The sequence below is a fragment of the Sitodiplosis mosellana genome, unplaced genomic scaffold (genome assembly GCF_009176505.1).
Source record: "Sitodiplosis mosellana isolate CC-2019 unplaced genomic scaffold, AAFC_SMos_1.0 Smas_scaffold_6226, whole genome shotgun sequence".
Taxonomy (NCBI): Eukaryota; Metazoa; Arthropoda; class Insecta; order Diptera; family Cecidomyiidae; genus Sitodiplosis; species Sitodiplosis mosellana.
In genome coordinates, this window is record NW_022601467.1 from 15,166,923 (window position 1) to 15,183,360 (window position 16,438).

The 16,438-nt window shown below is 38.1% G+C and overlaps 1 protein-coding gene across 2 annotated transcripts in view; it reads left to right on the forward strand.

Annotated features, from left to right (window-relative positions):
• Positions 1-567: 567 nt before the first annotated feature.
• LOC129578147 (capon-like protein) overlaps positions 568-16,438 on the forward strand; it is a 109,932-nt gene continuing 94,061 nt past the window's right edge. The window contains exons 1-2 of one of the 2 annotated variants that reach the window (XM_055466310.1): positions 568-801; positions 6,903-7,592. In XM_055466310.1, the coding sequence (XP_055322285.1) occupies positions 7,491-7,592 (102 nt within the window). In that variant the 5' untranslated portion in view covers positions 568-801; positions 6,903-7,490. The remainder of the gene's footprint in view (positions 802-6,902; positions 7,593-16,438) is intronic. The other variant, XM_055466305.1, reaches the window with a different exon arrangement.

Genomic DNA, 16,438 nt, shown 5'->3' on the forward strand with positions numbered 1-16,438 from the left:
TGAACAAAAAATACTCTGTATTCCACGTAGATTCCACATCGTTATTCTGTGATGAAAATGTTGGTTTTTCGGTTAACAAATACCTTGTCGCGACAAAGTTTCAAATTTCGACAACTGTTCTGCTGTGGTCGCAACGGACAACGCAGAAAAGAAGAAGAAGAAGAAGAAGAAGAGAAACAAAAAACACACACGGCAGCATGCCGTTTATACGTAATAATATTGAGCAGGTTATACACAATACCAATCAATATGAATACACCACAGTGTACAATTCACTTTATCCACTTCTGCACAAAGAACAAACGGCATATCGTACACCAAAAGCGAATATGAATTACACACTCCGACAAATAAACGTTTCTCTTCCACTCCATAACAGACACGCACACAGACACAAACACGAGCGCACATAGCCATAGTGTGTTGAACAAATACATGGACAAAACGGCTGTTGGAAACGTTGACATGCCATAGCATAGCCGTGTACATACCGTTGTCGCTGCTTGCTGCTGCTGCTGCTGCTGCTATTGTTTGTTGCAGGCCATATTCTCACTGTAGTCACATAGTACGAGAGAATATCGAAAGCATACATGTGCGAAGCGAGTTCATTGGCGCTTTATGTGTATTTGTTGTTGCCTTCTACCGCGGATATGTTGTTCGCTTCGATGGTGTGCTACACGACGGGCTGCTTGCTCTGCTACTGACTCAAAATAAAAATTCAAAAGAATCAGTTGATCGGCGTTGTTCATGCCGTTTGTTGTATTTTATTCCATACGGTTTTGTGTGCTACTGTGTCAAATGGTATTTTCTATAGCTAAACATTTCAAATAATTTAGTGGTCGTTTTTTTTGCACTGTCTCTGTTCTATCGTTGATGTTGTTCGTTTGGTTAGAAATTTGGTTTACATTTTATTCCCAGTAGAGAAACCTTATTATGAATTATAATTTTGATAGTTTCGTAGTTTTTGTCAATTGTTCTATATCTCTGATGTGACTAAAAATAATATTTACAAAACTGGTAGATTAATTCTAACAAGTTGAGTCGATTTTTGATCAACCGAACCAGAACAACGGAAGTAAATACAGCGGAATTAATTCAAACGAAACCTGAGCGATTTATCTTCGGTGTATGTGTTGTTCAATAACCAACGAATCCCGTGGAATTTTTCGAATTTCAATGAAAATCGAAATTTATAAAATTTAATTTCGGTTTTCGGTTGTTTTGCCTTTATTCTTCTTGTTTTTTTCCCCCGAAACAAAATGAATGGACGTGAAGTGAAAAATTTTGTCTGTAAATACAGCGAGAAAAGATCGTAAACATTTGAATCGTCCACATACGCATCAAACGATATTGTTATTGGTGTTGTTGTTGTTGTTGATGGTGGACCACGTTCTCTTCGCAACGTCTTTAATCTGAATGTATCCAAATTCAAATGCGATGAAACAACACACATCGCAACCGAACACGCGCTTTTAACCGAAAATATCACATGAAGGAAACAAAAATCAAAGGCAAACTAACATCACACACACACACACACACACACACCGCTGCGTATAATCCAAGATCTATGTTTTTGAAAAAGAAAAGATCCGAAACACACACACCTTACAGAATTAATTAAATAAATCAAAAAATGGTTAAATAAATTATGGATCGTAAAGCATTCATTAGTAAATAACTAATCGCGCGACGCCAGAAAGAAAATGAAATTTTCGATTTCAGTCAAATGTGAGCAAGTTAATTTTAATTCTCAAAAACTAAATTAATTTATGTGGATAACTTTTGATGAGAATCAAACATATAAAAGTGATGAAAAAATAAACGGTTGAAATAATAGTTGACAGTGTGAATGACTAGAAGCGATTCGTTTGAGCCATTTTGCACGTTTTTAACGGTTAACAACAATGACAGACAACAAATTGTCATAAAACTGTTACAATTTTTTGGCGAGTACAACAACACGAACAGCAACAGAAACCAAACAAAACACAAAGAACACATCATACACGCCGAAATGATGAGAAGTTTTGTAGTGTCCAAAATGGAAGAAAAAAAAATCATATCGTATTGTATTGTGGACACAAGCGAAAAAAAACATTCATATGTATGTATTCATTGGAATGACAAATGCCGTTGCCACTGCTGCCGCCGTCATCGTCGTAGTTGCGCGTGCATGTGTGTGCAAAAAGGAATCGTTTTTTTTCGCATTGGCTCCGTGTGTGCCAGTTGTTTGTTGGTTGCTTTTAATCTCTTTTGCTTCGGCCATAGGATCACGAATGCGAGAGAGTGTGAGATGCCTCTTGGCTAAAAATAAAATCCCAGAAAAGCAATAAATAAATGAATATTTTATAGGTAAACCACAGCAGACAACAAAAAAAAATTAGTACATGCTTAAAATACGATTTTTGCACAAGCGGGTGAAACAAATCGAAAGAAGAGAAAAAAAACGTGAATAGCAACGGCAATGTGAAACCGAAACAGATCGGGAATGAGGGAGAAAAAAAAACAGTGGACGAGCCAGCGAGTGAGATAGCACCAGCAATTACACATATATACATCGGGTCAACGATGAAAAAAAAGAAAGAATTATTAAATGGTCGGATTAAGCGGGCAGCTTGAAGCACTAGCGCGAAATACACACATCAGAGAGACGAAAAAAAAGAAACACACATAGCAACTCGATGTGCATGCATGATGATGCAGTGAATGGGGCATGATCAAGGAATGTACGACGAACACAAAAAAAGACAAAATCGTAGTGTATGCACCAAACCCGAACACATTAAGTTTCAATAGAGTGCATTTGTTTTAATCGAAGTGAATTTCATCGGAAATATTTGCGTGCTAAGCGCCTTTATCGACATCGCCGTTGACGATCCGAGAGTCATTTGCCCATCAAGTGATGTGGCCATTGTGTGTTGCGACGAACAACAAAAAAAAAGAATCCACCTAATACAGAAGATACACATACTCAAAAACAAAGTGGCACCGTGTGGTTAATCGCTAATTCACAGTGGATGGCAAATATGTGCATGCAACTGCATGACTGGAAGAACAAAGTCAAAGTCTTGCATTTCGACGTGACCATGATTCGATGGTGAGAAGAGCGACGCGAGAGAGAGAGAGAGAGACAGAGTTAGAACAAGCAACTAATTGAGAGCACAATTCAAACTTAAGCTCCTACTTCGAAAAGGAATAATTTGATCAGCGGGTTTTAGTGCACTTAATGGCACATCAAACACTGCAAGAGCGAAGAAAAAAAAACACCGATTGTAAATGACTACGAAATAAATACATTTGCTGCATGATGATCTACAATGCAACATCTCCGAGCGTATCCAAGAAGATATCTCATATGATTCGTTTTGCGTTGTTGTCGACATCGTCTTCATCTTCGTCTTTTTCGTTCGAAGTCACTTCTCAAATGCAGGCCGCAAATCTAATTGCGTTTGTTTGGCTATGCAGCAGATCATTTATTTATTTATTTTTTCATAATGTCATGTCACTGCGAACACAACAACAACAAAATAAAAAGAGCTCAATACTAATATGCATACAACACATATACACATACCGACCGACCGACCAACAACAAACACATGCACATTCACTTGATGCGAATGGTCGAGACACAGCAGCATTCATAATGCATTAAATAGTAATAACATACTACGTGCATTCGTAAACAATAAATAAGACGATGTGCAGTTTGTATTCGTCGTTGAGCACCATGTCTTCTCGCCATGCATATTTATTTTGTCATTTGGACTGTTGGCTCTCACTCTCTCAGTCGCTTTCTCACTTGCACCTAGAAAATACCACACAAAAATTCTCTTCACCTTCTTTCTTTTCGTTATTTTTTTTCTTCTTCCTCGCCTTCGCCCGTTGAGTTTTTAAGAGCCTGAAGAATGAGACTTGGAATTTTTGAATTTTATTCACGAACACACCAAACTCCATCTAAGGCAGCCAGAACATCGGTTATGTGTGTTTGTTTATGGCCGAGTAAATATGAGGTGCGCGGCGCGCGATGGCGTCAATAAAACCATTTCTTCAGTTTAAATAATGCATACACACACACACACACACACACACACACACACACACACACACACCGAGAACGAACTATTTCGGTAAAGGTAACAAAATGCTTCAACAAATCGCCTTGGTTTACTGTGTGCACTTTACAATGTATACTTTGATGACGACGACGACGACGACGACGACGACGACGACGACGACGACGACGACGATGACGACCATGCGATGTGTTCCAATCAACACCGGATGTTTCGATTCATTTAAAATCGAATCTATGGTCACGTAGGACGGATATTGCACTCACTTCTAAACAACAATGATTCACTCTTCGTTTGATTGCTGTTATTGCTGGCTCTTCTGCTGCGGCTTGAGCATTTCACCATTGTTCATGGATGAGATTTTTTCCGATCAACTTGTTAAATTGTCAGCCCATTTATTGGTCGTAAATGACAAAAAAAACGGTTGCGAGCATTTCTAGTTTCGGTGTCTTTTGATGTTTACCATCATTTGCATAGAGCTAGTGATTGATTCGTTAAATGATGAAATTCACGAGTCTAAATCACGAAGCGCACACTACTTGAAACAATTGATTTCATTCTCCGACTGCAAAAGGATTATTGGCAAGAACAACAACAAAAAGAACAAATCGCACCACAAATGAGATTTGTGTGTGTGTTTGAATGTGCTCACGGTGTGCGAACAAATCAATTGGCATCTCTCGTGCGAGCAACATGTTTGAATTAGGTGGCAAAAATATAAAATATTCAATTTTAAATGGCTGTTTCGTGTGGATTCATGTGTATAGCATATAAATGTGATTCTCATGCCTCCAATTCACTTTTGTTCTTTCATTCATGCCAGTTGATTATTTTACTTGAATTCGTTAACACATTCACACAAGTTCTAACAACCATTTTCACTCTCGGTTTCGCACCCCCCCTCCCTCCTCTCGCTCTCTGTTTGTGTGTCTGTCTCGACAGAGACGACTCGAAAAACCCATCATTTGCACACCCGAAAAAGTACTCATTTCGCATCACGAATCGATGTGTGGTGCGTGCTGATTCATGTACTCGAAGTTTTGATGTTTGTGTCGAGTACAATGTTCACATTTCAAATATTCAGTTAGCCCGTTCTTATTTCATTTTTTGGCCGCCTTTCAATCGACCCGCTGTAAAACTGTAACGCACAAATGATATTTTGTAAACACACTGCTTGCCGATGAAACACAACACAACACGAATCCAATAAAATAAGCAAACGCCGAAAGCAAAAACCAAAGAAACAGAATCAATTGTGCGCAGAGGCGCGCGCACACTCATTTTTTTCTCTGCTTCTACAACTTTCGCTCCCAATTTGCCGCTAAATTGTTGTGTGTTTCATACATATTTTGTGTGTGCATGTTTCGTAAACATCAAGCAAAACTCAGTTATTTATAGTAGTGAATAAGTTAAAACTATTACTTTGCAATTACGACACATCACTTTTGACACATACGAAGCAAAACAAAAGTGACCGCACCACATCAAATTGAACACAATTGTGAGTGTAATGTTTGTATATACAGTTTCGGAAATATTTTCGTATTGCCGTTTTTTTTTCTGCTCGTTTTGAAAAGATTCTAAACACTTCTATGACATTCGACAATTTTAGTGTTTTTATCTAGGTCAATAGCACACACTTGACAAGCTTTTCAGCTGTTTATCTCTTATCATCCGATTTGCACAAGTTTTACGTAGATGATGATTCGTTTCTTTTCTTTGCTAAGATAAGCACTTGCTTCGTAGACTTCCGTTCATCTGTTTGCTTGTGCCGGCATTTATTGTTGTCGTTGATGGCATTAAGGCCACTGCCATTTCATTAAATAAAAACTGGTGCAATTTTCGCTCTCTTTTGGTGTATATCACTCTGTATGCGTATGTGATTTCGATTGGGAGAACACCAGATCGCAACGATACTCGTTGCAAACAATACAATTACACAATGAGATCCCAACATTAACGTTTAATTTCAATTTTATTCTAAATTGAAAGGTTTCACAACAAATTAAATGGATTCCAATTAGTTACAATTAATTTCATAAACACAGAGCGCTCCGAAAACGGGCGTGCAAGCGAGCGACGGAGCGAATCAAGTCGGACAAAAAAAAATTGAAGGCAAAAGAAATTTATTTGTAGACCGAATTCAATGTTTATGTAATCCCAAAGAATCAAATTCTATATATAATGGGGCCGAATGATTTCGCGCGTTTTGTCGATTGTTCAGTGGCGTGAGTGTGCGATCAGTGTGTAATCCAATTGATGTGTGCGCGCAAAACAGAGATAATAATTGAGCCGTGGGTGTATATTTTGTCTGCCGAAACTATATTACATCGCAGTTGTTGACCAAACGGTTTCTTCGCAATTGATGTTGTTCGAAAAGTGCGTGTGTCGTCATGCCGATGACGTACACCAACGGCTGTGTATATACCAAGTTTATGTGCGGTTTTTCTATTTAAAAAAAAACAAAGTCTCTAAATTATAAATTAAACGCGTTAAATGCAATTTTGTTAACATTTAAAACATCACATTAATGTTTCGTTTGCTTAATCTGTTTGTCTATTTTTTTTGTTCTTTTTTCCGTCCGAAATTTACAAATTCTATCAATTCCAGCTTCCTCTGGCTCACTCAGTCGTTTTAATTGGTTCTGCTGTTAGTTTTAACTTTCTGTTTCATTGCGATTTAGTTTTATTTAAACAACAAGAACTAGACAGGAAAATACGGCAAGCAAATAAAACTGATTTTTCTCCATCTCTCTCTATTTCTCTATTTTCCTCTTTCGGTTTCGTTTTACATTTTTTTTTCCTCTTCTCTTCTGTGCTTTAGTGTTTGGTAAAAAAATCCGTTGTCCTCCAAAAGAAATAAACACTGGATCGAAAAACTATAGCGTGTAGCCGGGCGTAATTACAATTGGCATAAGCAATCGGACATATATATATATATACACACACACACACACACATACACGCAGCATTCTTTCTACGTTGTATGTGTAGCTGCATCACCTCGAAGCAGACAGCGAGCGAGTGACGGCCAAAAAAAAACCGGAGAATTTCATCGTTACTGCACGCACAATTACTGGGTTTTTTTTTACATTTCTATTTTGGCTAACGATCACGAGCTACCAAAGCGACGCACATTTTTGAAAGAGAAATCTTCGAGAGAAGAAAAATACGACGACCACGACTAAGAAGAAGTATAAAAAGTGTACGGAGGAGTAATTAAATTGATCGCATTTCTCTATTTACACATACACACACACAAATAAAAAAAAAGTATATGAGTGCCAAAATTCAAGAAAATCCATCAACGGTTGAAATCAATAAATCGTTTTCACGGAAAAGTGATAAAAAAATGAAATTTATCTCATGATATTATAAATTCACCGAATCAGCGATATTGAATTATTTTAAAATGCCGTCAACGCCGTACGATTTGGTGCGAGACGACCAGGATTTACGCATACCATTGCATGCTGAACAGGCATTCTTCCATGGCATCACATTTCAAGCCAAGGTAAGTCGGTTAATTTTGCACTTTTTTTACACGCGATTTTTTTTTTTCGTTTCTTCTCTTTGTGTGTATTATGCATATAATTACATGAAATTATATTTTGGCTACTCAATTGCTGGGTGCTACTGCTGATGCATGCACAGAGAGTTTGCTCTCTGTGTCTGTCCAAGTTTAAATAACAAATTTATCACATCAACGAGCCACTTTTTTCATTCTCTCTCTCTCTCTCTTTTCGCCTCATTATTTCATTTCCATTCCACAGTCGCACTGTTGATCTGTGTACGGCCATATCACAAGGCGCACATTTTTGAATGGACAGCAGATTTATCGAAAAGAAAAATCGTGAAAAGTACACATAAAAACCAATGCATTCGCTTATCATATCTGCTAGCAATGGGTTCTGTGTGTCCAGAATATGGTGAAACAAATGTGTATGCGATGCCATTTGAAAATACTGCTTGAGCAGTGGTCTCTGACACCAAATTCACTTAGTTAACCGCATACCGAAATGAAATATATCGAAGGAAATGAACCTCGAAAACATTATTACCTACCACAATATATACATACGTATAGAGCAATGAGTGGGTTACGCTACGGCTGCTGCTGCGGAGAATTCCATTCTCTGTGTGTCGAAACCTTTTGTGCACATGCTTAATTCGGTCGGTGATTTAATGATTATGACAAACAAAGTGATTTGTAAACACTTGCAACACGTGAGATTAATTTTCTTCCATTTGCTGGTGTCCGTAATCTCTCCACTACTATTTCCGTCAATGACACAAGTGGTAGCCCACTTGTCGTTCAGTGTTTTCTCGTTCTCTCTCTCTCTCTCTCTCTCCCTCTCTTTCTCTTTCTCGCTCTATCTCTATATCACCATCGGGCAAAAAAGCCTCGAGAATAGATAAGGTCATATTTAATGTATGCAATATTAAGATGCGTATCAGAGATGAATTCATTTCGTTGTCATTGCGATTCAAAGCCATTAATGAGGTGAAGCGAACGGAGATAACGGAAGAGATAGAGAATCGTATACTTCAAATGATGACCTGATGCAAAACAAAGGACAAGAGATTAAAATAATTACAAAGAAAGCGGAATAAAAAAAAAGGATTCGAAGCGAATGGTATCCAGTAAATGTATTTTCATTTTCGAATCTCAGGATTCTTTTCTTTCCTCCTCCTCTCTTTGTCTCGCTTCATTTTGTAATGGCATTCTAGTAACTTTGTGTTGTGCGTGTGGCTTTCTGGAATTGTGGCATCAAAATGAGTTGCGTGTTCATTTTCTCTGTAGCGTCTGAACCAAGACGATTCGTCGTATAATTCATTTAATGCTTTTTTTTCAGGGTTGATTTTTTTCTCTGTTATTCTTGTTCGGTCTTCATCCTTCGCTGTTCACCAATTTCAACTCTTAGCTTTTTGGTTATCTCGGTGGATAAGCGCTAGCGTTGTCTGGCTGCACAGTTGTTAAAGAGTTCGTCGAAACAAAGCAAGCAGCAACTGTGATAAATGAAATCATTTCTCCTGATTGCTTTTTCTTCATTACGTGATTTAGTTTGTGTCGCGAACTCTCTCTTTCTTTCTTTTTGTTAGCTGTCAAAAGACCGAACAATGGCCGAACTTATCTTATAGAAGAAAAACGAATGAATAAAAAAGAAGACAATGCTGCGTTGCGCCAAGACTGGAAAAGGTGGGTGAGAATTGAACGACGAGACAGCAAAAGTGAGAATGCAATGAAGACGAATTGTGTTCTTGAAGATTTGCACTGATTTGATGACTTTTTGACTCGAACAGATCAAGTCACATTGATAGTAAATTATACACTTCAAGCTATCCACAAAATCTCATATATTAAAGTATCCTAAACTTCCGTTTTTTTCTTCGCTCTCCCTCTCTCTCCCCCTCTCTCCCCCTCTCTCACCCCTCTCTTTCCCTCTCTCCCCCCCTCTCTCTCTCTCACACACACACACACACACATTCTATGTTGTGTTTGCGAAATCGGCACCACGAAAATATTTGTTTTAGACTAAGACTTTTGTGCGACTTGGTGTTTCTAAGGAAGTTTCTTATTGTTCTTTGTCGTCTCGGCTTGCCGTTGATTCTCTCGCTCAGCGATTTTTGTTTACATGAGATTCTTTTACATTTGGAAGACACAAAAAAAAATAATGCATACGCCAGCAACAAGATGGAAATAGCTTAAGCGAGCGAAGTAGAAAAATAAAAACACACAGAGTCAAAACTTTAGAAAATGAAACTGGCAAAAGAAAAAGCAAAAGAGAAGAAAAAGCATTAAAAGAATAACAGATAGCTTCAAGACTTTAGCGTTCGCTTTCGTGAACAATTGAAAAATACTTTTTACGATTTTAAAATTTTAAACACATTCAAAATTCATTCGGCGCTTTGAATGCGAATCTCGTGGTGAGAATTCAATTTGAATATATTTGCGTCGCGTGGAAAGGAAGCCGAACGAGTGAGCGAGAAAAAGAATATTGAAAGGAAGAATGAAATGGATAGAAGAAGAAGAAGAAGGAGGAGAGGTGAAGCACGGCATCGTTTGCCATGAAAAGAGTAAGGTATCAGGCAACTGAAACGACAATAATAAAAGTGAAATTATTTGAAAACGCTAGCAGGCGATGTGTGGTTAAGAGCTGTTGGTATGGTTTGGTTTAAACAACATAATGGCATCACAATCGATCGGTACCTCGTGAAATATTCACGCCTGAATGCGTAAATACGTTTGCTGATAGAATTTTGAGTTTTCCTGTAGCTTGCTTTTAGCCGGTCCCCAAAATGGAAGCAAACCACCGCTGCCTGACGCCGCCGCTGCCGTCATCGCTGTCGCTGTTGTTCAAGTGCTGTTCAGTTGGCCAATACAACGCACATCGGTTACACAAAATGCATTATAGAGATGATTTTCGGAATAGGGAATGCAAAGGAGTAAATCTAAGTGTTTGTGCATGCACACAATTCCTTGGATGTGTGAAATTGTGCAAAACCAAAATGAACAGAACGGGACTGAAATCGAAATCTCTTTCTCTCTCTCTCTCTCTCTCTTTCTCTATGTCGCTGTCCCTTCCTCTCGAACTCACTCTGTCATTCTTAACTGAATGTCAGATTTGCCTTTGTGTGTTCAAACATTAAGATCATTTTTAAATTATCGTGTGTCCTTCATGATGTGCATAACAAACATTGAATTGGTTTTGTATCGTAGGGTTTTATTATGTCTGCACGCAATGCAATCCAATAAAAAACTCTCTGCACGCTCACTGAGCCACACACACACACACACACACACACACGCACGTCGATAGTTTCGACAACGACATTGTCGCAGCAACACAACACAGAGTATATGCCGACGTTTTCGCCCAGCCACACCGACAACAGGAAAATATGTAAGAAAGAAGCCGAAATATAACAAACAACGATCGCTAAACGTTTTAAATATGGATAAACAAAATAAATAGAGTGTACCGACGGACCTGATCAACCAGATCGAATGTTGAATTTGCGTTAATATCAGGTTTTTTTTTTGCTTCAGTACTATGCGTAGTAAGAGTAAACTGGAGAACCGTATTTAGGGTCGACGGTTGTGTATGTTTGTGGAAGTCGACCGAAATAGTACTTTTTAACTTCAATTTATTCACACGTTTTCATTATAGCTGTGCTCACGATTTTTTTTTATCAAGATATCGTAATAAACTAAAAATATCGTTCGATATCGTTATTATGATGGAATCTTAATAACGCTATCAACTTTTTATCAGGTTATTAACTATATTCAAATAATAACGTTATCGGATGAATCTTAATAATATCGTTTGGAAGTTATCAAGATCGAATCCTGATAATTTATCAACATTCAATCTTAATAATCATCAAGTTCTGGAAGTGGGTTTTGGTGGATCCTCAGGATCGACCAGAACTGCTCCCAGTTCTGGAAGTGGATCTTCAGGATGGGCCAAGGGCAGTGTCAAACCGGATCTGGTCCATCCTGAAGATCCACTTCAAAACGATATTATTAAGATTCATCCGGTAACGTTATTATTTGAATATAGTTAATAACCTGATAAACAGTTGATAGCGTTATTAAGATTTATCGGTATTATGATCGGATCTCAATAATCTCTCAAAATTATTAGGATGGTTATTAAGATACGAATATGGCACAGCTATAGTTTTCATCGTGAGGATGAAGAAGTTGAAAAAAAAAGATATGTAAAACACACAGAGCCGCTACCAAATCGTATCACAGTATTTGTGGCTATTAACTTTTATCTGTCTAACTCTCTGCTAAAAATCGCTATGATACAAGATAGAAATAACGATTTCACCATGTCCTTTCTCACCCTTCAATCAAAGTGCACCCGTTTGAATGGGGAAAAAAATTCAATCGAAAGGAATAAAGAGTGCGGCACAACAATCTATACATTCAATGTTTTACCTGTTACAATGACGTTACAAACCCAAACATAAACCCGAACTCAACCATTCGCTATGAGTATGCACACAGCGCACCGGTGCAATAATACATTTTTCACGTAATACAAATTACGTATTTTACCGTCCGTTCATACATATATACATATATCTTGGAGTTATATTTCCACTCGACGATCGGAATAACAATTAGGTGTGTGTCTCTCTTTCTCTCTCTCTCCTTCTCTATCGCATTCAATCGATGCAAATGTATATTCAGTAAGAAAAATGAAATAGAATTTCAATCAAAAATTTACTTTGTTGAATTGAGCGCCAGCCACACGATCTCTCTCACTCTCTCTATCTCTTCTCATACCGACAAACACACACCCGTGTGGAACATCGAATAGAAAAAGAAAACTGAACAAGAGAAGCAAGAAAAAAAATCCACACGAAGAGAAATCAAATTGGTTTGGTGCAAATAGAAACGCAAATGTAAACACTGTCACGGGCACAGGAACGGGTGAAGAGGAAATGAATCGGCTACTTTTATGTTCTCTCTTTTTTTACGATTATTGCTTGTATTATTCATTCAACCATTCGGTTTTGAAGGAGAGACAGTAAAAAAAGGAACTCAGCATTCCAATGGAATGTATTCAAGTGAGAATTTAAATATTGAATTAAATTTAAATACACACACCTAGCCTTTTAATAATTTTCAATGAAGTTGCCTCAATTAGCTTGGTACATACGCACACACACATGTACTCGATCGAGTCTCCAAACAAAGTGAGAGCAGACAGTTCGAACGCACATCGATTCAACTCCATTATCGTTTAACCTGATACACTTCGTAGAATTGGATGTGCGTTAAAATGTGTTCAAGTGATTGAATTTCACGCTTATGTTTCCGAATGTTCAACATCGATTTGTGTCCCGATTCATTCGCATACATACACATAGTGTGTGACATTACCATGGTATGTAAAAAAAACCAGATCGAATAATCTTCCCTTGGGGAAATGACGGCAAATGTGGCACAGTCAATGAATGAAATTGTCAACCTTGAAAAGTTGATTTGCAATTTGTGGCCGCAAACGAAGGGAAAAAAAACGAAGAGCACATGAAACCGAAACCAAATGTTCGAAGTTGCTTCCAAGCGACGGGAATGTGTGGCATGGCACATAATAATTGGATGGAACCGAAGGCAAGCATACACATACGGTTTGGGGGATGTAAAAAATTTGTGTTTATTTACCACTAATTTGGATTCAATTTAAGAATGCGGACGGCGATATTTGAGCAAGAATTTGATACATGACTGCGGAACAGTAATCAGTATTGCATATTTTGAACTACCTTAATCAAACATATCTGCGTAGGAAGCATACAACGCAAATACACGTTTTTCTCTCTCTCTCTCTCTCTCTCTCTCTTGTTACGATACTTTCGATCTGGTGCCTTCGTCGTCTTCATTGCTGTTGCTATCGCATTCTTCTAACGGTTTCAATACTGTGAACCATCAGGAATATTTTTCGAGGTAATGTTACACCTCTGCATTGAACAATACCCAGCCCCATATACATTACACACATCCTTGCTGCCGTTTCGCGGCATGTATGTCTATGTATACGTGAAAAGCATTTATTCTAATTTGTTCAAAATTAGGTAATTTCATCGTATTTATTCGTTTCGTGTACGAGCTGATGCGTAAAGTGCTACGTTGTCATGCATTTGCTCGCTAACTGAGTATGTGTAGACGTACACACATTTTATGCATGTCGTCATCGCTGCTCGAGTTTTTGTCTTTTTGCCAAGACTCTTGGCTCAAGACATACAGCGAAATGAAGATGCTCGAAATGACTATGGCATGTAAAAAAGATTAGAAACGGTACGAAAAAGGAAGAATAAAACCTTTGCGTTTAATGTTTGAAATAAAAATTTGTCTTCTTTCATTATTTCATCCGCATGTGTTGCCACTTTTCGTGTAAATCGTATACATATACCTTCACTCTTGTACTCCTCTTGTCATTCGCATTGCGATGGTGCTTCTGCTGTTGCTGCTTTTTTTTATTGCGTATTTAGATAAGCTTTTGCTTAACATGCGTGCCGTCGTTCAAATATGCCAACGTGAAACACGAAGAACATTCCTATCATTGAGATTTTTATCCACTTGATATGCAATTTCACTTCGGATCGCTTAACCCTCATTATGACACATTGGTGTGACCCCAGACACCATTCCACCCTCCACCATGATTCACTTTTTTTTATTCATTTTCAATGTATGTAAATAATGGGCTGGAATCTCCAGCTTGGAGAGGAGAGGATGGTTGAAGAAAAATTGGAAAAAGCTACAGGCGATTTTAAGTCAAAATTAAGTCAACCATGCCAACATCCGAAGCAGAGCAAACCTAATTTAATTCAGTGAAATGAATTATTGAAGCTGAAAACCCGACCGATTCAGGGTTAATTTGAATTTCCATTTCAGGTTTTTTTTCTGCAATTCGGTGGCTGCGGTAGAGGTGGTGGTGGTGGTGTTGGTGTGATTTCATATTATAACTGTGTTCTTTTAATGTGAACTACCAAAACTTCTAATGATCTCTTGCGAATGGATGCAGACATTGCGCTACACCAAATGTGAGCATAATTCCTCTGGAATATTACACAAGAGCCATGGCGATAACCAGCGTCAAGCGTATAAAGTCCGTAGTGATTTCGTCGGGTTTCTTTTGAGTTGGAGTACGAGTTTTTCGTTTACAGTGTTGCTGCGTGCCCTGTGCCGCGCCAATCCAATTCACCGACACACAAACACACACTTTAAATAAGTATTTAGTTGAGCATGTAAGTGTCTATTGAGATCCGAAACGAATGTAACCGATTATATTTAAACGCATTACTATCGCCTGCTTCAGCCCATGATTGCACTACAAGTAGCATTTAGGTGAAATGTTCGGGTTGAAAATGCGAAACAATAGTCGAAATCGTGTACCATTATACTACACATGTTCTTTTCGATCTCGCTCTTTTTCTCCGTCTTTTCACTGAACGTTATCGTGTATTTTTTCAAGTTTTTTTAGCCTCTTGTTTGCTACTGCTCATGGTTTGGTTTTATTTTTTTTTAAACCAGCGGCGTTTGGTTTTGACACCGAATTTTGTGCGACTCTATTTAATGGCATGCAGTTGTAAAACATAAAGCTCATGCCTGCAGAGAGAAAATCCCTTTATTAAATTATAACGCTCTGGATAAAGTGATTTGTGTCCGTAGTGTTTTTTTTCTCTTTCTCTATCTCGCTCTCTCTCCCTCTCTCTGCGTGCCTTTGTACGGTTAAGTGCTTTAGCAATAAATTATATATAGACTCTATCTTTCATTTCGAATGTGAATGAGTTTTTCCCTCATTTCAAGCGCTTGTATGACGCAGCAGCAGCAGCATTGCAGAAAGCTGAATGGTTTTGCAATGAGTTTCGAGTGGCGAGAGGCAGCAGCCACTCAACGATAATTCTTCGAGCTTAACTCGTTAGATTTTTTTCCCCTCCACTCTTGATAAAACATTGCGCGTTTATTGGTTTGAAACGGTGACATTTCGCATTTTGCATTCATGCTCACAATCGCAAAGCAGATATTCTAATTGGAAAATATACATGGCAGCATATCTCTATATACACGCGTCGAGTGTATAATAATTTTCACTTTTCAACACCGTTTTCCCGAAGCGAAAGAAAGTTCAACGAGGTCGTCGTAATGTTGCCAATTTTCGCAAGTTAAACACAAGGGACAGAGTGCGAGCGAGGGAACGAGCAAGAAAAAGTCAGATGGTCGTTTAAATGTTCGTATTTGAAAATAATCCATTCTTAGCAATGAAATCCCGCAGCAATAAGGCGCTTTGAACTGATCGTTGGTAGATGAAAAGCTAAATTTAATCCGGCAGCATTGAGTTGACGCGGAAATTTTTCATCGAAACGTTGAAAACTCCCGCATTGATTTGTCAACAAATCGAGAAAAGTCGTTCAGTGCAAAACAGAACGAGGGAGAAAAACAACACGCATTTTCAAACGAAAAAAAAGCAAGAAATATATAAGTAAATATTTTGAGAGCATTTTTGATTCATTTGCGCACGAAGTAGCAAACCAATATGCTTTATCAATTTCCACGTGATGGTTTTCCGTTTCGTCCGTGATAACTGTTCGATAAATGGAAAATGTACTATACACCAAAAAATGTTTCGATGCTGTAGTAGCAATCATAAGGTTATCAACATGTAGCAATGACGAGAGTGAGGGGGGGATGGAGGAAATGCATGGTTCATGCAGCCTCTCTGATCGTCTGTACAAACAGATAGAAAACGTCAAACAAGAACAATAAAGCGACACCTGGAGACTGGTTGGAGAAATAGAGAATCATGCACATAGTTTGCTGTAAAAAGTACGCGT